Here is a 21,406-nt window from a genome sequence, read left to right as displayed (position 1 = left end):
TAAATTATATGTTTTTTGGGACCATAATGAATTACGGTGATTGTGATATTCAAAGGTCTCGAGTTTAAACTAATGAGAGAGAAAAAATTTTATTGGCCGCGTCAAATATATCCGCGAACTATCAATCCTAGTGTGGTTCAAAAGATAGAGAGTTGATGAGGGAGGTTTTTCGATCGTGCATGGAATGTAGATAATCTCTGTCATACTTCAGGGTCATTGATGTCACTTCCGTTCAAAAACTAGAGTATATATGTCATTCACTCGGAAGATTAAGTAGGAACGAACACGTGTCACAATCCTATTCGTTGTCGATCCGATATTTAATAAATATTAGATCGACGAATAAGATCATAGTATGTTCTTTAATATAAATAATATATATATACTTTAATTTTTGAACGGACATCTGCATATTGTTAACGATAATTCGCTATATATTTGTCCTTTCCCTTTCTAAAAACGAGTCTTACAAAAGTTGGACAAAAATATTTGGTAAAATGGAAAAAAGAGAAGAGATAAGAAAACTAATGTTAGGCTAAAACTGTTTGCACGGCTCCTCACTGTATCATCAATGGCTGCTCTGTCTGCTTCTGCCCATGTGAGAATTCGCACCTTCTTCCACTCATCTTTCACTAACAATAAAATATCAAACTTCTCCCAACAATTCAAACTTGAAAATTATACCGCTATTACTACTACTACTTCGAAGAGAAGCATCTCCATACCCGCCTTGGCACCAAAGACAACGGAGAACTCAGCTTCCCAACTCCAATCAACTTCAAATTCCGTTAAAGGTAAGCACAAAAATACACCTTAAATCAAAAAAATTGGGTTTCGTCACCATAAATTTACAGAATATAGTGATAGATTGGGACTTCATTACCAAACATAACAATAGTTCGGGTAATTACCAGATTTAGCAACAGGGGTTGTATCATTGATATAGCAATAGATACATACAAAACAATTGTGGTATAGAGTGAGTGAATTTCAGAAACTGTTGTAATAGTGATGCAGGGCGAATTTCATAAACTTTGCTAGATACTTCTCTTATAGTTTTTTAATATATAAATTTTTTACAGAATAATGTAATCTAAATTCACTTTGAAAATTAATTAAATTAACGTTTGAAAAGCGTAACATGACAATTAAAAGTGGACAGAGGGGATAGAATATAGCTTATCAAACCAAAAGAATGTCTTAGTGAAAGATATTTTGGTAAGTTTCTTCATGAGTTAATTTGAGTTATTGTTCAATTTTTAAATGGCTGGTAAAAATATAATTTTCATGTGCTAATATTGAGTAAATTTTCCTTCTTTTTTGCTTTTATAGACTCTGAAAATATCAATTTGAAAGGATGGGCTGAGTTTGCAAAAAATGTGTCTGGCGAATGGGATGGGTTTGGAGCAGATTTTAGCAATCAAGGTGAGCCGATTGAATTACCGGAGTCTGTAGTCCCTGGAGCTTACAGGGAGTGGGAGGTGAAGGTATTCGATTGGCAAACTCAATGTCCTACTCTTGCTCGTGATGATGATGCCTTCTCTTTCATGTACAAGTTCATTCGGCTCCTTCCTACCGTTGGCTGTGAAGCTGATGCTGCAACTAGGTATAGCATCGACGAGAGGAATATTTCTGATGCCAATGTTCCTGCCTTTGCGTATCAATCAACCGGATGTTATGTGGCTGCCTGGTCCAATAATCATGATGGAAATTATAATACAGCTCCTTATTTGTCATGGGAATTGGAGCATTGTTTGATTGATCCCCGGGACAAGGAGTCGAGGGTGCGGATTGTTCAGGTTAGAGGTCATGACATGTTTATTGATTGATTAGATGGCACTCAAGTAATAGTTATACTCTCAGAAAAGTTACTTTCTTTCTTGAAGAGAAAATCGGTATTAAAACGAGAGTTGACTTTATGTAAGAACTATTAGTCGAGTGTCCATATGAGAAATCAACCCTTCATTGTTTTTACCTGCCCAAATTTAAGTCAATCCGCCCATTTGTCACCTCTAATTCAGGTTGTGCGCCTTCAAGATTCTAAGTTGGTATTGCAAAACATTAAGGTGTTTTGTGAGCATTGGTATGGGCCGTTCCGAAACGGGGATCAGCTTGGTGGGTGTGCTATTCAAGATTCTGCATTTGCTTCTACCAAAGCCTTGGACCCTGCAGAAGTCATTGGTGTTTGGGAGGGTAAGCATGCCATCTCCAGTTTCAACAATGCTCCAGAAGTAAGCACTAAATGACCCTATCCATTGAATTGTGCGACATCTCACTAAAAGTAAACACATACAATACTATTTGTTATTGGGTGGTGGTGATATTTGAACACATGACATCTTGCCTGGCTCTAATAGCATGTTAAATTGTGTGAGCATTTCATCTAAAAACTTATTTAGCTAGAGTATACACTTCTAATTACTTAATTATATTATGTCTCTCCACTATCATCCTGCTATTATCAAGTTGAAGCAGGCTTTCTACTTGTGACTTGCAATGCTGACTAACATTACATAACACTTAGTCCAGAACCCTGAATATCCTTTGTGATCATTGTAATTGTAGGTTTTTCCTTTCTCGCCTTGTTTTTAGTGCAGCTTCAACAACTTCATTTGGAGCAGAATTAATATATTTTCATATTTTAGTGCCTTGACTGCAAGTTAGAAGTGTTTGCAGAGTTGTACTTTTTTAGAATTTCACCATACGTTCAGCCGTTTGCTTTGACTTCCTAGCCCCAGAGGTTGACAATCATAATCTCATACGTTGATTGCATCCAAAGATCACCTGGTATGGGTAGAACTTCGAAATTTGAACGTAGAAACCAGACGCTTCACCTTATTTCTAGGAAGTTAAATCAACAAAGTGCTAAAGGTTCTTTTAGTTCCTTAATATTCCATTTTAATCATGTTAGATGTCCTTTTCTTGCTCAGGCAATAAAAACCTTCACACCATAATCAACAAGGATTCAAACTGTTGACTTGATGGCAGAGTAGTTAAAAACTAAATTAGATTGACAAATAGAATAGTGCACCAAACACCATCTTACTGACTTCAGTTTTCAGCTTTATCCATTTTCAAAATTGAAGTTTTTTTTAACAAATGTATGTGGTTAAATCAGAGATAAAAGAATTTTTAGCATGTCAGCATCAGAAGGAGTAAGTAATGGAGAGTTCTGAATTACACTTCCAGAAAGTTATTCAAGAGCTTGTCGATGGCAGCACCAGGAAGACAGTACGAGATGAATTAGATCTTGTTGTGCTTCCAAGGCAACTATGGTGTTGTTTGAAAGACATTGCAGGTGGTGAAACTTGCTGTGAAGTTGGGTGGCTGTTCGAACAAGGACGTGCGATTACATCCAAATGCATATTTTCTGATAATGGCAAGTTAAAGGCAAGTAGTTCTCTTTTTGTTTCTCCTAAAAAGAAGACTTTTTTGTTACTTATTTATTCTCAGTCTGTTTTTAAGCTTTTGCTGCTTTCATATCATCGATATACCTTATTAAACTTTGTATCTAAGTCAAAATCAAACAAACAAATTGAAACGGAGAAGGTATCAACAACCCAATTTTTAAATGGATCACAATTTCATAGCACCTGCTTATTGTTACACTCTGTCTGATTATTCTTCAGGAAATTGCTATAGCATGTGAAAGTGCAGCACCAGCACAATAGGTCACAATTACCTACAACATATGGCCAGTGCAGTAGGAAGACAACTGTTCAATTTCCCTTATCCAGAATTAAATTAATGGACAGGAAGTATATAATTGTATATTCAACATTGGTTTATTCTCAAATGGCAACAATTATGTTTAATAATGGTCTGAGATAAATGATATTGGTTGATATAAGCTTAAGTTGAGTGAGAAACGATTAGTGAGAATTCATATAACCGATCTCAACTTGATAGGAATTGAGGTATGGTTGTTGTAATAGCTAATAACCCTTCTCTGCTAATGACTTCTCTTAGTTCCTTGTACCAAATGATTGGCATGCCTCTCCAGCAAAAATTTTTAAAAAAAACTTCCAATGAAAGTACAACATAACAGTATTACTATAAACAAGCATAAAAATAAATAGCATAAATTATCATGAGTAGAAAAGCGAAGAATCATTCATGGAATAAAACATCATATGATAAAACAACATAAATTAACAATTTGAAACAAGAAGGAAGCCTCGACTAAAGAACACAACTAATTTGAACACATTAGTGGGAACATTTTCAACACTAAAAACTAAATATAAAGCTCACAACAAATCGTGGAAGCATAGAGCTGTCCGATAGGGTCTTTCACTCATCCTCTTCTAGCAAACTCGAAGGTACTGGATGAAAGTCTATTGCCCTGGCCTCTTTTCTGTACAACCTGCAAACTAGCCAGTGCCTAAATTAGAAACTTCTTTAGTAGAATACATGATCAACGCCAGTCTTCTTCAGTAGAACACAAAACAGTATTAATGTAATTTTCTTTTAGGAGAGCTAAGAAAGTTAGGATTATGGAATTTTCACAAAGGAGGAGGAGATAATTGTTCATTGCTTCTTGTAAAGAGAAATTAGCAAATGGTCTCTGGATCTCAACAACTCAATAAGGACTCGAACAAATGCATGAAACTTTGCTCTCATTGAAACTTGTAAACTTATCAAGCTCGTTAATCTTTCAATCTTTTTTTTGGAAGCTGACTAAGAAAATATATCTGAAAGCACCGATTTTCTGCATCCACTTAAAACCAAAGCATGAATTTCTACTGAACTCATAAATGTACTTCCCAACTCTCTTCCCCTCTTAGCTCGACATAACCCCACGCTCCCCCCCTCTGTTCGGACTCAACCAAAAAAGTATGATAGCTTCTGCTCCTATGCATCATTAGCCCTTTTCTTTCCAACTACATGATCCTACTATTTTCCTAACCAAAAAGTATGATAGCTTCTGCTCCTCTGTCATAGCCCTTCTCTTTCCAACTATTTTACTTTTTGTTCCAATGTAGCCATCAAAGGACCTTCACAGTAACATTAAAATCAATCTATAACATGTTACTAATACATACCATCATACATTTTGATAGCATATTCACGAGCAGATCTTCAAGATCAAACATAGTCTGTTCACCAAACCACCAAGTTTTGTGATGCCTTCCCCAATATAAACTCTGTACCACCTGGGTGTCCCAAATTCTCATTCATACCTCATGAATGCTCCACCAAGCATGTTAAGTTGCAAATCTGGATGATGCAAGACAACATTTCAAATAATCATCTACTGTGAGAAAACCCAGTAGATTTTTCTTTTCTGATAAGAGCGTGAATATAGAAGATCGATAGAGAGAATCCATATAGCCTACACCAACTAGTTTAACATTGAACTATAGTTGATTGATGGAAAATTTCTCACTCATCCTTCACTCTCCACATCAACTAAAGCCACCTACAAGACTGAGTCAGTCCCAAAATGCGGTTAAGCTCCTGATAAATCACAAACATATTTTGGGGTAATCTTTGCCTAAGATGAAAAAAGTAGCCAATATCAGCCTAAAGTCCCGTCCTCACTGTATCTTCAATTCATGCATTTTCATATTGCATGATTCTTGAACTGAACCATGTCATTTTGTTCTCTGCCCTCAGAAAGAACATCATGAGCAAGATACAGCCCTGTACAGACTCCCCTTGAGCTGATTTCCCACCCATTTCTCAAACCCCTTCCTCTCCCCGTCCAATTATGAGATCCACATTGTTATCTTTTCAAGTCAACTTAACAAAACCATAGGTCCAACAATACTGATCAACATCATGGTCACTTCAATCGAACATCCAAATTGGGATACTGAATACATTATAATCTTGTAATGAAACACACTAGATTATCACATACACCTCACTGAACTTCAAAGGTTCAATCAAATTTTCTTAGCACTTCCACCACAATATAGTGAATAACGTACAAGATAGTTGGCAAACGTTGGCCCTAGTAACTCCTATATCAGACCTTGATGTTGCGACTCAAGCATTACTCAAAGGAGGTGCAAGGCTGACATAAATAACAAAACAGACACAATATGCACCACTGCCAATTGAAAAAACAAGGTCAAACCATTAATGCAGTTGTCAAGGAACTGTACGATCAAATGCCACTAAACAGATTTCTCAATATGAGAGCCAATGCAAACAGTTTAAAACCAGCCCCTCTTGTACATCGCCAATCAATTGTCAATAAGAAACTCTCACTAATGATTCTTCTTCCAGGTTTCAACCCCAAAAATCAGCCCAATCATTTAACAATTTTATGTAGGACAATACAAGTGACTAAGTGAGCGCATAACCATAGAGCTGAATAGGAAAAAGATCTTAAGAGACTCAAAGTTCAAAAGTTAAAGAACTCTAAATGTAGAATGGATACAGGCCTTCCAATTCAATTTTAAGTAGAAAAGAACATTTTAAGATTTTTCATAAGTTCACCAAACACAATGCAAGCAGTAAGACTGATGCATTTCCACAAAAAAGGATTACTTTGAAAGAAAAAAAAGGGGGAGGAATGTACCTACTAGAGATGTCTGTCTGAGAAGCTACTACTGAGCTCCCGGTGCATCTCTCATGCTCAAATTCAGACTATTTCGCATTGTTCGTCTCCCTATACATGGATTTCCTTTTTGCATCATAGCAACAAATTCTCCATAATCAATTCGTCCATCCTGGAAAGAAGTGCACCAGGAAACAAATTAGTATATATGACAAGCAACAAATATAAAAAACAAAATGAACCATTACATGCATATAAATAATCACAGAGATATTCCAGAGGTAATATTGCCTACATGGTGGGAAGATTCAGGTACAAACTCTAATGAATTATATTATTGGGTTTTGCCTGCGTGGAGGCATAAAATCTACTTAAACTGATGACGATGTGAGTTTGTGCCAAACATTTGAGAAGCAAAAAGAAATTTTGATGGATATAAGGTGTTTGGGCAAAATGGAATGTGCTTTTAACCAACAGCAAAATCAGTTCTCCTGAAGAAGCTACATATCCTTATCAATAATTTTTATTTACGAAAATATCGCTTATTGATTTTTAAAAGGAAATCAACTATTGAACTGTTGTCCCCTTCTCCTTCTTCACCGTGGATTTTCGCCATCATCTTCCCAACTCTTTCTTTATGCAAATCTCACACAAAATGAATTCAATTAAACAAATTGAAAAACTTAATCAAAGTCTCAAATAATAATAAAGTACTGACACTTAAAAGCACTTTTTGAAAGGATTGACCATACAACTTTTCTAATATTTAACAGCACTTCTCAAATGATTTGGCCAAACACTAACTACTTCCTCCGTTTAAAATAGGATGGCCTAGTTTGACTTGGAATGGAGTTTAAGAAAAGAAAGAAGACTTTTTAATCCTGTGATTCTAAATTAAAGTTCTGTCAAATGTACCAAAATCCCCTTTAATCATGTGGTCTTAAACATGCCACGTGGAAAATTAAAGTTAAAGTGTTGCCAAAAAAGGAAAGGGATCATTCTTTTTGAAACAGACTAAAAAGGAAATAAGGTCATTCTTTTTGAAACGGAGGGAGTACTACAGTTCCAATATACTTCTCAAAAAACACTTATGGACTACTCAAAATAAGCATTTTTTGAGAAAAGTTTGATCAAGCAGAGGCTCATACTCAAGAAATATTCAACGTGATTTGAAATACTTAGAGTTGTCTCTAAGTTTTGTACTACATAATTTAGTACTTTATCTTCTTATTATTCCTTTTTAAACACTTGAATCTATGAACATAATTTACATTTTCCATTCACTTTAATGAATCCTATAATCCATGCACAATTATAATCCACAGGCGTGACTACAAAATGAGAGGCTGAGAGACTTAGCTTAGGCAATCTGACCAAACAAACTATAACATAATCTTCGAAGATACTTTTGAAAAGAATCTGAGTGCGTCCAAAACTCCAAACATGGTGAATAAAACATAGATGTCTGGTAAACTAGTAAAGAACTTCAGTTTCATATTTAGTACCTAAAAGACAAATTTATGTTCTAAAACAGTGGACTTACATTATCCTGATCGACTTCTCTTATAATATCCTCAAAGTAAACATCTGTCATGTTATGCTCTATACAAGCTTGCTGGACCTCATCAACTGTTATGTAACCACTTCCATCCTTGTCAAAATATTGAAATGCTGCCATGAGATGTTCCTCGCGCTCCAATTTATTAAGATGAACAGTTGCCGCAATGAATTCTCCATAGTCAATAGTTCCACTATTGTCCACATCAGCCTGAAATTGTGAGTTAGCTACATCAATCACCTTAGATAGTTTAAAGGAGCTTTGCATGAACCTCATAGAAACACATGTTTGTAGTTGAGGGACACTAGAAAGATCAACAGAGAAATCATGTGGATCGAAATAAGAGATAAATGATTCCAAGTCAGAGTTTAGCTAGAACAATTTCCTCAACTTTCAAGGACTTGTGACACACAAAAGAAAAGATGAGTAACTTGAAAAATGAACTTCAGAAGCTACAAAAGTTCTCGATTAATTTAACACAGGAGAGAGCCGAAATTCCAATTCAACTCTCCACTTTCCAAACAGATAGAATTCACCATCATTAACTTGTGCAATTCTACAGAGATGAAGATTCTGAACTTCCATAGTAGACAGTCTCGTCATTAGTAATTTGAGGAAGATGTTGGAAACATGTTTTAATCACTTTGCAATAAAGATTTCCTTACCGCATCCATAAGTTCCCGTATCTCCGTATCCTTTAAGGTAGAGCCATATTTTCTCAACCCTGCTTTTAGTTCATCAAATGTAATTGCACCACTACTGTCAGTATCCATGGCCTTAAACATCTCTCTCAGACCAGCAATCTCTTCTTCAGACAAGCTTTCAGCAATCACCTGGAAGAACCCAGAGGAAACACAATAAAGTTTGTCAAAAATATTACAACATTGGTTTGATTTGACATGGACAAACCTGAGTTTACAGTATTTCTTGACGCATAAATTCATAACAAGATTTGAACACATACCCGCAAAGCCATCTTTTTTAACTTGTTCATAGCAGAGAACTGTTTTAGGCGAGAAAGTACTGCAGGATCCAGTGCTCTATCAGGAGCGACACCATTTTCGCAAATCCAAGGATGACCTGCAGAATTTAGAGGATATCGTAATATGAACCTTAGTTCATTGATGTAGGCACATGTATACTATACAGATGCAATTTGATACACTTTAAACAGTGTAAATCGACACCTTTCCAGTCATGATGGACCAAAACTATTACGTAATAATTCAACTTTGACAAAGCATATCATCGTTACAAAATCTGCTTCTCTTGATTGTGTAACCATAAAAAAAGAATCCCCAGATTCATCAACAATGAGAAGGACAAATAAAGACAAATAAAAGCTTGCTTTCACATAATAAGGTAATTAGGTAAACATACACAATACTTCATGAGCAGTTAACCGCTCTGAGGGCTGCATGCACAACATCTTCCGGATAAGATCTTTTGCACTCTCAGATATCAACGGCCAAGGATCTGAGTCAAAATCAATGTGTCCTTTCAGAACTGCGTCAAATATTCCCTGCTGTGTTTCTGTAGAATTCAGATAGTGAGTTTATGGAGATGCATAGAAAGTTGAGAACATTACCCTTTAAGATTAATAGAGGATATACCAGCCCAAAATGGTGGCACACCACTTAGCAGTATGTAGAGTATGACTCCTGCTGTCCACACATCAGCTTCAGGACCATAATGCTTCAAAAGCACCTCAGGAGCCACATAATATGGACTACCAACAACATCTGTGAATATTTGTCCTGCACAAGCAAACAACGAATACCAATCAACCAACATTACAATACAAGGAAATGATCGAATGACAGTCCCTACTAAATCAGAATCTCAGAAACCAATATTTACTGATCTCCCAAATGCGACAAGTTAGGGATATATATAAGCATCTCCAAGAATGCACTTTAGTAATGATTCCAGCATCAACTTAGGAACTATCTCAGTGGAATATACAGCTGTGAATATATATCTCAACAGAGAGGCATTAACCCAAGCATGCAAAAACAATTCTTGAGGAAATAAAACACAGGTTCGATAACTAAACATTGCATAGGTGAAAAGAGAAGCATCAATTAGTTAAAAAACGAAAAAAAGAAGTTGCATTCTCTAACACAACATCCCAACAAAAGCAATTAAGACCAAAAAGGTAAGCTTTCACATCATTTACCTGGCTTAAAGAAAATAGAGAGTCCAAAATCAATGGCCTTTAGAGAGAAATCATCATCCTTATTAACCAACAAGAAATTCTCAGGTTTGAGATCTCTATGCATAACACCAAGAGAATGACACGCCTCCACAACTCCAACAATAATTTTAGTCAATTCAGCTGCCTTTCTCTCACTGTAATGTCCTCGTTGTATGATCCGATCAAACAACTCACCCCCACTACATATCTCCATGACAATATGAACATATAAAGGATCCTCATAAGCCCCTTTAATCGTAACAATATTCCTATGACCTGCCAAATGATGCATTATCTGAATTTCCCTTCTAACATCGTCAATATCCTCCTTCGAAATCAACTTCCTTTTCGAGATTGATTTACAGGCATACTCAGCACCGGTAGAAATTTCTGTACATAAATAAGTAGTCCCGAACTGCCCTTGTCCTAACTTCCTTCCCAAAGTATAAAGATCGCGAATATTCTGGGTCTTATGACCCATTACGTAATAAGCCTGATTACTCCCTGAACGATTCATGCTAGCTTTTCTGGGACTAACAAGAGACAAAGAATGCTCCTTCTTGTGATTACTATTCTGTTGAGCGTTGCTAGTGGGAGAAAAATTGTCAGAAGAAGAATAAGAATTGCCGGAAGAAGGGTTGTGATTGGTGGAGCAGGAACTATCTTCAGGCTGATTGTAGCCCTGAAAAGTTTTGCCTCCAATAGATCCACGGCATGTATTGCCCATCAAACAAACACAAAAAATCACAATAACCCCTCAGCTCGGCAATGTCAGAATCAATAACACCTTCGTCATTCACAATTTTTTTTCTTCAATAAACTGACGAAAAACAACAAAAAAATTACTGGGTAATTCACAGAATTTGTAACGAAGCTGAAATGAAGAAGATAGAACGTATTGCAAAACAGATCAATATAGAACTTAGTATGATGAATATTGGATCAAATACATGAAAATAAAAACAAAAACTTACAGAGAAGAAAGATGAAATGGAGATTTAGCGAAGAAGAAGGATAGATCTGAATGAAGAAAAAGGAGGAAGAGAGCAATTTTTCCTCTAAATGAGAAGAAGGAAGAAGAAAGGAAAGAGGAGAAAGAGAATAGGAGGTTCAACTCCAACAATGGTCAGCTTCAATTAAATGGTTGTAATAATATATACTACTAGTGACTAACTAATTTAATCTCGTATTAGTTCGTCATCTTACTAAAAATATCTAACGATCTTATTTAATTACTAAATCAATATAATATTAAGTTATTAATTTTTAGGAAAATACACAAGTATCCCCTCTATTTATATTCGAAATCTTAAAAACACACTTATATCTATTATTTCTAAACTTATTTTATAAATAACTATTTTACTCCTTTTCGATTTACGTGGCATTAGTTTGAAAGGTAGTGCCACATAGGTCAAAAAGGGATAAAAAATTATTAAAAAATAAGTTTAGGGGTAATAGGACTTAGTATATCATAAGTGTGTCTCTAAAATTTCGAATATATGTTGAGGGGTATTGGGCATTATCCCATTTATTTTAATTAGAAGTAAAACACATATTATTTTTTGGTCATTTACTAAAAATATATATCTAAAACTACATGTTTAGATAATATTAGTAATTAAAAAAATTCTCATTTTATTTAGTAATAATACTCTTTAAAGCTTAAATAAACTTGGAATTTCTAATAAAAAAAATTCGAGAGTTAATTAATTATGTTTTACTTTCTCGGATTATTATTATTTATTACTAATTGATTTGTCATATTTATTAATAAAATAATTATTGATTTACGTCTTTTATTATGCTATTTTTAGTATATTTTGTGTCCTTAATTACTTGTTCATTTTTTTTAATTGTTCTTAATTACTTATTCGTTTTGCCAAATCAAGAAAGGACAATTTTTTTTACTTATTATTCAATTAATTATTTTGAAAAAGGTAAAATTTCTAAAGAAGGTATTTAATGTTAAGGATAAAACGTGTAAAAAAATATTATATTTTCTTGATATGTCAAAAGTTATAAGTAAAAATGTAATACATTTTCAAAATAAATGACAAGTAAAATTAAAAGGAATGAGTATTTATTTTAACGATATCTATTCATATGTGAGCATATTTTTCATAAATTATTTTGATGTTTATCAATATGGATCAAAAATAAATTAATAAAATTGATCATTTTATTTATAATTTCTTAAATATCGTGTAAACTAAAACATGAAGGAAATAGCAAAGAAAGTGCAAAGAAGTCTCATGTTAAGTCCGGGCTCAAGTCGAAAATATTTTATATTACGGAAAAAAAAATTAAAGATTAAGCACTACTCATCACTTCAACATAATCTTTATTATAAATGAACATATTTTCTCTCCAATGTGATTTTTCTTTTTAAAAAAACAATACTTTTATATTCATACCATATTTTATCAAGCTTTTAAAAAAATAAAAAAAATAGTGAATAATAATTTATATGTAGCTTATTAATTTAAAAGATAATTTTTATCAATGTAGAACCAAGAAAAAAAAAAGTTCTTGGTCAAACTTTTGAAAAGTATTTTTTTGGAGGAAATTACATGTTCCAACTTTTGCTGTTCTGCAAAAAGTATAGATTTTTAAAGAACAAAATTTGATAAAAATCTCAACTTTCTAAAATATTTTTTTTAAAAAAAAATAATCAAACAAACTATTAGCACTAACATTAGAAAAAAAATAATAAATTTTTATGTTTATAACATCAAATACTAAATAGAATACATAAAATCAAAGGGAGGGAACATACACACATGCTATGAATATTTGATTTAATTTAAATTAGCACTCCAGTATGTTAAAACTATGCCTCGAAATATCATAAATCCACGTGTCTTCAGTATATTCGTGTATTTTTTACGTGGCACGTCTTTTAAAAAATAATAATATTTTATCAGAAATATTTATATTAATTAAAATGTATAGTTGTAATCTTGAAAATTATTTGAGATAGAACTATTTAATTTTTGAAGATAAAACATATTAAAATATTAAGTGACAAAATAAAAGTAAATACCTATTATTAAATATTGCACAAGAAAAATGAACAAAAAGAATATATACTTTCAAAATTTTAAGTAGTTCAAATATGACATTTATTCCATTTCAAAATAAATATCATCTTAATAAAAAATAAATTTATTACAAAATTAATAAATATAATATGGTGATTTATTAAACTTTTCCTATATATTTTTTTTAAAGAAAACTATTAACAGAGTCGAAGGAACATATTGTTTTTTTGTCTGAATTTCTAAAATAACACTTTGAATATATTTTGTTTAATTAAATACCACTTATTTTAGAAAAAAAGAAGTAATTCTGAAATCAAAACAGCAAGAATCTCATTTAATGATTCTTCTTTTTTCATCCTATTTAATTTTCATGAACAGAATTATTTAATTATCTATTGTGGATAAAGGTAACAAATATTTAACTGTTACTCTCTCCGTCCCATTTTATATGTTATTGTACTTACATTAAGAAATGATGTAATTTTAAGTTTCTATCCTTGTTTAATGTTTTCTTAAGTTAACTTTATAACTAATGATGAATACATTATCAAAATTAATTAATAGAAAAAATATGATAATTTATGCATAAATTTTATAAAAAATTAAGTATTGTGATTTAGCTATTTATAAAAAGTGATGGCATATAAAATGAGACGGAATGGGGTGTAAAATTACTTAAAATAGACACAAATTTATCCAAACATATATAGCATCAACAAAAACCCCACTTATGAATTTGGATATTCATTGGATATTGCACTATATAAAGACAATTTTAATGGATGTCACCATTCACTAAACAAGATTTAACCTAAAAAGTGAGATATTGGTAGGCTCTACTTCCCCTAAGCTAATCATGACATAACCTTCACATTATATGTTTGTTGTATTACTTTCAAATATATATATATAGTAATTCACATGTTATATATGATTTAGCATGTTGTAAATATTATTATTGTGATATCCATAATTTTCTGGTATAATTTATATTGTCTAAGGTTTAGAATTGTTTCTTATAACACTCTTTTTCGACGTAATCTTATAAATAAAGATTCGGATAATTATATTGTACATAGAAGATTTGAACATATTTTGAAAGAATAAAAAAGGTTCTCTTTTTTATTATTTTTTTATATTTATATATTTTCTATTTGCTTTGATTTTACAACACGTTATCAACATGAGATGATAACATATAAGAGCACCACAGTTAACCAAACATATATATGACAAACAGTTAAAGTGACATTGCTAAAATTAGTTTAACATATAAATGTGCATCCAAACATGAAAAGGTGAGATACGATTGCATTTTTTTTTTTTAATTTTTTTTTACGCCATATCTGATGTTTACATTAGAGTTGATTACTCCAGTCGGGAGAAAGCGCTTCCGACTAAAATTCATATTCAAGACTTCTAATTAAGAAAGAAAGAATCAACGTCATCTACTACACCATATTCTTTGGTGGTGACTAATGGCCCTAATTATTCTTAAAGAAGTTCCACATGAATGAGTTATTCAATTACCTATTTTTGAAAGATCAATTAGGTGAGATACGAACACCTAGAGTATATTTTGTGTTAGCAATGTGATTTTGTCATGTTTTTATATTCAAAAAATAATAATCCAAAAATTACTAAAGAATAAGGTTGTGGACCTGTGATTGGCCACAGGGGAGAAAGCTATAAGATTTGTGGGGCCCGGCGGGGTTGGTGGATTTTCAAATATAAGAAAATTGGATCGGGCCATCGATGTGGATAAAATAATTGAATCACACTAATTGATTGGTCAATGGAACAAAGAATGACAATAAATATACGATTATTTTATTCCACATTTAGTTATGAGTATAAGTTAAATTCAAAAAATAATATTGTACATAAAAGGTGGGATAATACATCTCCCAAGTCATTAGATATCATTGTCTATCCCATCTAGGTAACCAAAACAAATTCCTCAAGGTACAAGACAATACAATAAGGAATGCATCCCCCCAAAATTATTTTTATAAATAATTTTACCAGATTTGGTATACAATATAATATTTCGAAAATGGGCAAACAGTAAATGACTAAATTCTCCCAAAATTTATATTCTCACCCTGACTAGTCTACAGTGACAAAATACAAGACTTTTAATTAAGCCATGCATTCAAGTACAGCTTAATGAAATTATCAAAAGAAGAAATTTGAATGAATAATCATACAAATTAGAAAGAACGTAACGAATGCTGATAGAAGGTTGAGTACCATTTGGTTCACGATAAAATCATGAGGTCTCCTCCTCTCGACTTCGTTTTGCAGAAATATGACCATTTTCTTTTGATGTTTTATCCAGCACTGTAGTACTATCCTTATCCTTCATTTTGAAAGTCCAACCTAGAAAATCAGACTCCGGAAACAACATAGTTGGAGTTGCTGTGTAGAACGCAAGAGGGACCTGTTTAACTCGCCTCCTAATCTGCAACGAGGTATTATAGTTAGAATGCAATTACATGGAACACTAACAGATATAGTGAATGAGGCAGATGACCAGCATATGATAAAGGAGCATCTAAAAATGCTTAAACCAGCAAAAGATATGCCAAAAACCTAAAATACTATGACAACCCATAAAGATAAATGGAAAACAAACTCAGGCCATTTAACTAAATGAAACAATTCATCGGTTACAGAAGCATACACATTAATGAAGTATGTAAGCCAATTGGAGCAAACTTCTCTAAGAAAAAGAATTGTCAACCAAGAAGTGAATGATTATATAACCAAAACAAATATAGTTGTGTAGTGAACATTTACCTCATCACCAAAAATTGTTGCATATGAACCAGAACTGAAATCTTTGACAGATACTTCAGTAGTTTTAGCTCTGACTGTCAAATCATTCTCAAGGGACAAAACAAATCTAACACGCAAAGAAAAAAGTAAAGAGACTTAAATCAAAGGTTCAATTAAACTAACCGTTAATGCACGTTGACACAGGAAAAGCTATAATCATATGATACACTTACCTTGAAACAGGCGGGCAGTAGTGATGGCGGAGTGTGTCAACTTCCCACAGAGAGCTCCCTGTAGAATGGTAGAAATTTAACACATCATAAAAGTCAAGAATAGTGTTACAAACAAATAAAAGGAAAAACTTTACATTTAGGAGCGTGATCACTTCTATACCTTACAAATACCCCCAACACCCAAACATTTCTAATGACTAAAGCAAAAACACTGAGAATGTTGGTCCAGAAAACTTAACATCCACTTAAAAGATACACTTAATCAAGTTACGTTAACAAAACAAAAGGTGAAATGCCAAAGAAGAAATTACGCTTGTTCTCAACACCAATGCAAAAATCCTGTAGCTAAGAAAGGTCATGTAATTCCTTGGCCATCCCTTTCCACCAAAAGAAGAAAAGTTTTCTCCACAAAAAAAAAAGTAATAATACTAATAACCAAAAAACAAAGACAAGTACCAAATCAAGTTGATTGGGGACTTTAAAAAGCCTTTTAATTTATTAGAAAGAAAAAAGAGGAGATGGCAAAACGCTTGACACTACATTGGTTGAACAACTGAAGCTTAGAGTAATAAGGTCATGGGAATGCCTTTTCGACTCAATTTAAAAAGAAACAAGAAATGGTATAGGAGACTGTGGTAGCTGAACAATTAACTTTATTAAATAAATTGTATTTTTTTTGTGAAATTGTTGAATGATAGAAATTTAAATTATGACAAAATGAAACAAGAAAATTACTCATTGCGTTAGCCTTCAAAGGATCAGTCTGCTTGTCATCAAAAGGATCAATGCTAGGCTTGACGCTTGACATTTCTCTGCTGGGACTGGAGGCTTCAGTGCTATCATCAGCAGCACCACTCTCTGCTCCTATCATGTCTTTAGTAGTCTCATTACCATCCTCCTACAAAGAGTTTTCATCTCACATATGAGTTTTACAACTGTCACAGTGATGAGGCAGCAGGCAAAAAACTTTACTATTGACATTTTCCGAGCAGAAATATTTTGCACTTGTGTGTCATCCATTCATTAAAAAATAATAACTATTCCCCAATCCCAAACTAGTTGGGGTCAACTATATGAGCGTTGTACATCCACTCTAGTCAACAAATTTATCTTCTACATAAACTAGGGGTTCTCTGTCTCACTTTATCCCTTCACTGTCCCACATAAGATACGACATCTCAAACAATGACAAGCAGAAAAGTAGGGCAAGACTCCATAGTCTTACCTGGTGCACCAAGCAATTTATTGAAGGATGTCTCCGTAAGAGATTATGAATTAGAGCAATAATGACTAATGCTCCTGAAGGAGGGACAGCGAGCGATAGCCGACTGAGTTTTTTACAAAATGCAGCCGCCAAATATGCAGGAAGAAGTGGTGATTTCAGGCACGAATCAAGAAGCTGCAAGTGACATTCTGTAGTTAGTGTCCATAAAATAATAACTAGATCTGACATATTGCGACATATTGAAAAAGGTATTTCCATCAAAGACAATAAAACAAATTAATTGACAAGTAAACCATGCTGTACTGGCATCTTCTTTTATTGCGCTCAGAAATCAACTGATTTTTCAATGAAGTGATACACAAAATATCACATAATTCAGATATCCCCTTTTCTGCTTGATCAGATCATTTCTGAATGCTCTCCAGAGAATCAGTGATGGAACTACGATGAACTTTATGAACCTAAAATCCAATTCCTAAACTACAGATATGACGGTAATCTTAAAACCATATACAGAAAATGTAGCATATGCAGAACATTTCCAAGTGTACAGTAATTCATACTTTCCTTTGAAGCATGCAAAAAAGATGCACATATTTTCGGCCGAAGTACTTGCCCTCAGGTGGAAATCTATGTTACATATGGGATTTGGTATAGTAGCTTAAGTCGAGAACTCCAAACCAAAACCTTTTAAGCACAAACTACAATCTCTCAAAACAGAACTGATAGTCCACATAGCAAACCAATACAAAGAGGGGAACATAAAAGTTTTTGCTATTACCTGGAAGAACTTTGCCCTATGTTTTGCCATAAAAATAGAAGGTTCCAATAGAGCATAGAGCTTTTCATAGAAGTTGGGGTATTCAAGACTATGTTGTGTCATGAGAACAAACAAGCTGCTAAGAGCCATCACACTGACCACCCCACCAATATCATATGACCGCGTTAAGAAATCACTACATATATAAAAGTACTGCAGTTAGTCAACAAAACTTATGAAGTATGAAAGAAAAGACTCAATGAGACAAACAAGAAGAAAGTACAATGTGTTACCACAACATAAGAGGATTAGACAGATAGGGAATAACAACTTGATGAAGGTTAACCAGAACCTGAGATCAGAAAGCAAAAGAGAAAATGTTAAAAATCATCAGAATAATCATGTTTCAGGAGTAAGAAAGCAGAACAGAATCACAAACAAAGCTGGCTGTGGAATAATACCACTTCAACCAAATTGTTAAGAGGGTAAAACAACAACAAGAACATACCCAGTGTAGTCCTACACAATGGGGTCTAGGGAGGGTAGTCTATACACAAACCTTACCTCTGCCTCGGAGGTGATGTAGAGAGGTTGTTTCCAATAGATCCCCGGCTCAAGACGAAGACAAACTTAGAAAAGACATAATGGAAGTACAATAGACTATATCTTAACAAATACAACATACAGTAACATACCAGTACTATTACAATGTAATACTACAAACAAACTACATGAAATAATAGATAATTCACAAAAATCAAGGAACAAGAAACTACAAGAGTAATCATACGACCACTAGTAAGGACACAAGAAAAAGCATTCCCACCAACTAGTAGGGACGCACTCCTACACATTAACCTTCTCCGCTAATTCGCATCCTCCACACCTTCGTATGTAAGGTCATGTCCACGGTAAGCTGCAATTGTGTCATGTTCTGTCTAATTACCTCTCCCTAATATTACTTTGGTCTACCTCTGCCTCTCATGAATCCATCCACAACCAATCACTAACACCTCCGCATTGGGGCGTCCGTGCATCTCCTCCTCATCACATAGCCAACCATCTCAACCTCGCTTCTCGCATCTTGTCCTCCATTTAAGTCACCCCCACCTAGTCTCAAATATCCTCATTTTTAATTCTCTTCTGACATACCAACAAATCCATCATAATATCCTCATCTCACCACTTTCATCTTGTGAATGTGAGTTTTTGACTGGTCAACACTCCGCGCCATATAACATAGTTTGTCTAACTACCGCTCCGTAGAACTTGCCTTTATTCTAGGTGGCACCTCTTATCACACAAGACTCTGAAACCAGCCTTCATTTCATCCACACACTGTACAAATACGATGAGTACATCCTCGCCAATCTCTCCATTTCCTTGGATAATCCACCGAAGTTACTTGAAACTACCTCTCTTCTGGATGATCTGTCATTAGAAAAATTAATGTGACATAGATTTTACTTTTCCACCCCAGAATTACTCCGCATCGGCTTTCAAAGTCTAGTTGAGGTTGGTCAAAGCTATAGTAAGGATAAAATTTCACAATTTCATGATAAAGATAAATTCATGAAAATGCTAAATCATATATAAAGGGACAATTAACAATAGGACGCGTTTCTATTTCTTCACATAAACATGCTATGCACTACAAAACTTTAAAGGTCTAAAAAGAATCAAGGTGTAATTTTACAGCATCACTTACACAACTTGGATCAAGAGATACTGGATAAGAAAAGAGGAGAGGAGCAGAGATCATGGAAGTACAAATGTTCCCGGAAAATGGAAATAAAAAGATAATACAAGTACCAAAACCCTGTTCCAATGCATGAAATAGATAACCAGACTCAATGGAACTGTTATTCACCTCTTTGTAAACATCAACTGGAAGTGTTAGTCTAAGGAATGATATCCAGGCTTTTGTAAATTTCAGTTTCATCTTTTTTGCAATGTTGGCTGGAGATAAAACCTGAAGATCACAAAGCATTTAAGATATTAGCTTGCATGAAAATCCAAAGAGAATCAATAGATGTCCATAAAGGAACAGTCCAACAATGTGAGGTACACAGAGGAAAAGGTCCTTTTTTTTTCTTAATTTCTTTTCTTTTTAAATCACAAGGTCTTTTCACTAAATACCTTGATATTAGTTGATTCACCCTTGCGCTGCTTTCCAGTGTGTCCTTTGTCATTTTCTTTTTCAGTAAATATACCTAAATCCACATAAATAGATCAAATCACTAGGAAATAAGACAAAAAGATAAGGTAGACTATGTCATATTTCAAGCATTGGCAAGAAGAATGATATGGGCAGCTTGCTTTAGGCCTAAAATAGTAAACTAAAAACTAGAAACTGCTAAAACTTGAATTGTACAATCCTGCCAAATGAATGTTTCAAAAATCAAAACCAAATAGAGTGATATATGCATCATATACACATTGCACCTGTGTGATTGGTGTTTTACTTCCCTTGCTTTGCAAGTATCTAGCTACCACTCTCAGGGAACGCAACAAACAAGAAAGTAGAGTCAAATCCAATTCATTGTCACCCCTAGTTAAAAAAAGAAAATCCAATCCGTTGTAGCTTGATCCATGGCCATCAAAAGTTAAAGTTTTATTATAACTAGATGCACAGTTTGGAACTCAACTAATAATGAACCTGCCCTACCTTTCTCAATCAAATTGCAGGCTCTTGGAGTGTTTGAATCTGCAACTAGAGGTATTTGAGGTGACAAAAGTTTTACTAGAGGTAGCAACTAGGCAACCTGGTATTCGTTGGGACTTTTAGAGAAGCCAAATGCAAGTGAATTCAATAAAAAGTGGGAATGATGTTATTTTAAGAAATCATAATGTTTTTAAAGCGATCATGTTCTTTTTTCTTTTAAATGTTATTTAAAGAGCTCTCACCATCATTCTAATTACGGAACAATCTGAAGCAAAATGTTGGCCTCCTCCATGGGTAATCCAAGTATGGACAGAGGGGTCAAAGAAGTACACACATCAAACAGATAGCTGCAATCCCAGCGAAAAACAATTGCTTCTTCAATTCTAAATTTATGAAATGAAGAAAAGAGAGAGAAGGAGAGGGGGGGGGGGG

The 21,406-nt window shown here is 33.8% G+C and overlaps 3 protein-coding genes across 8 annotated transcripts in view; 1 reads left to right on the top strand and 2 right to left on the bottom strand.

The window, feature by feature from the left end:
• Positions 1-454: 454 nt before the first annotated feature.
• On the top strand, positions 455-3,869 carry LOC107002237. Of its 2 annotated transcripts, XM_015200175.2 has the most exons (5): positions 457-794; positions 1,333-1,799; positions 2,022-2,231; positions 3,190-3,390; positions 3,630-3,869. In XM_015200175.2, exons 1-5 carry the CDS (start codon positions 572-574, stop codon positions 3,669-3,671), a joined length of 1,143 nt encoding a protein of 380 aa, XP_015055661.1. In that variant the 5' UTR covers positions 457-571; the 3' UTR covers positions 3,672-3,869. The 2 variants fall into 2 exon arrangements, with proteins under 2 accessions (XP_027768368.1, XP_015055661.1); XM_027912567.1 differs by lacking the exons at positions 3,190-3,390; positions 3,630-3,869 and adding an exon at positions 3,145-3,174 and having other exon boundaries at positions 455-794.
• Positions 3,870-4,058: 189 nt separating this feature from the next.
• On the bottom strand, positions 4,059-11,400 carry LOC107002236 (calcium-dependent protein kinase 4). 5 transcript variants are annotated; one of them, XR_003574880.1, is made up of 10 exons: positions 11,241-11,400; positions 10,249-11,086; positions 9,683-9,826; positions 9,450-9,602; positions 9,034-9,149; positions 8,735-8,902; positions 8,055-8,279; positions 6,533-6,683; positions 5,046-5,220; positions 4,069-4,373 (listed from the first exon to the last, which is right to left on the bottom strand). XR_003574880.1 is itself a non-coding variant. In XM_015200172.2 (9 exons), exons 2-8 carry the CDS (start codon positions 10,991-10,993, stop codon positions 6,561-6,563), a joined length of 1,674 nt encoding a protein of 557 aa, XP_015055658.1. In that variant the 5' UTR covers positions 10,994-11,086; positions 11,241-11,400; the 3' UTR covers positions 4,059-4,366; positions 6,533-6,560. The 5 variants fall into 5 exon arrangements, 4 of the variants coding, with proteins under 4 accessions (XP_015055658.1, XP_015055659.1, XP_015055660.1 ...); XM_015200172.2 differs by lacking the exon at positions 5,046-5,220 and having other exon boundaries at positions 4,059-4,366; XM_015200173.2 differs by lacking the exon at positions 5,046-5,220.
• Positions 11,401-15,276: 3,876 nt separating this feature from the next.
• Positions 15,277-21,406, bottom strand: part of LOC107032103 (nucleolar complex protein 4 homolog) — a 10,020-nt gene continuing 3,890 nt past the window's right edge. Inside the window, exons 7-15 of the mRNA XM_015233682.2 lie at positions 20,449-20,522; positions 20,180-20,281; positions 18,603-18,661; positions 18,331-18,505; positions 17,550-17,723; positions 17,060-17,222; positions 16,325-16,382; positions 16,113-16,218; positions 15,277-15,774 (exon numbers count right to left, since the gene is read on the bottom strand). Of these exons, the coding sequence (XP_015089168.1) occupies positions 15,583-15,774; positions 16,113-16,218; positions 16,325-16,382; positions 17,060-17,222; positions 17,550-17,723; positions 18,331-18,505; positions 18,603-18,661; positions 20,180-20,281; positions 20,449-20,522 (1,103 nt within the window). The 3' untranslated portion in view covers positions 15,277-15,582. The remainder of the gene's footprint in view (positions 15,775-16,112; positions 16,219-16,324; positions 16,383-17,059; positions 17,223-17,549; positions 17,724-18,330; positions 18,506-18,602; positions 18,662-20,179; positions 20,282-20,448; positions 20,523-21,406) is intronic.

The sequence above is a fragment of the Solanum pennellii genome, chromosome 10 (genome assembly GCF_001406875.1).
Source record: "Solanum pennellii chromosome 10, SPENNV200".
NCBI lineage: Eukaryota > Viridiplantae > Streptophyta > Magnoliopsida > Solanales > Solanaceae > Solanum > Solanum pennellii.
The sequence above is the reverse complement of the archived record's forward strand: the minus strand, read 5'-3'. Positions and strand labels throughout refer to the sequence as shown.

Bases quoted from the DNA above. Each gene is read 5' to 3' on its own strand.
- LOC107002237 (XM_015200175.2), top strand. From the start codon at position 572: ATGGCTGCTCTGTCTGCTTCTGCCCATGTGAGAATTCGCACCTTCTTC. The intron at 795-1,332 runs GTAAGCACAAAA...TTGCTTTTATAG, and splicing joins AACTTCAAATTCCGTTAAAG to ACTCTGAAAATATCAATTTG. The intron at 3,391-3,629 runs GCAAGTAGTTCT...ATTATTCTTCAG, and splicing joins CTGATAATGGCAAGTTAAAG to GAAATTGCTATAGCATGTGA.
- LOC107002236 (XM_015200172.2), bottom strand. From the start codon at position 10,993: ATGGGCAATACATGCCGTGGATCTATTGGAGGCAAAACTTTTCAGGGC. The intron at 9,827-10,248 runs GTAAATGATGTG...TTGCTTGTGCAG, and splicing joins CTCTATTTTCTTTAAGCCAG to GACAAATATTCACAGATGTT. The intron at 6,684-8,054 runs GTAAGTCCACTG...ACTTCTTTCCAG, and splicing joins GAGAAGTCGATCAGGATAAT to GATGGACGAATTGATTATGG.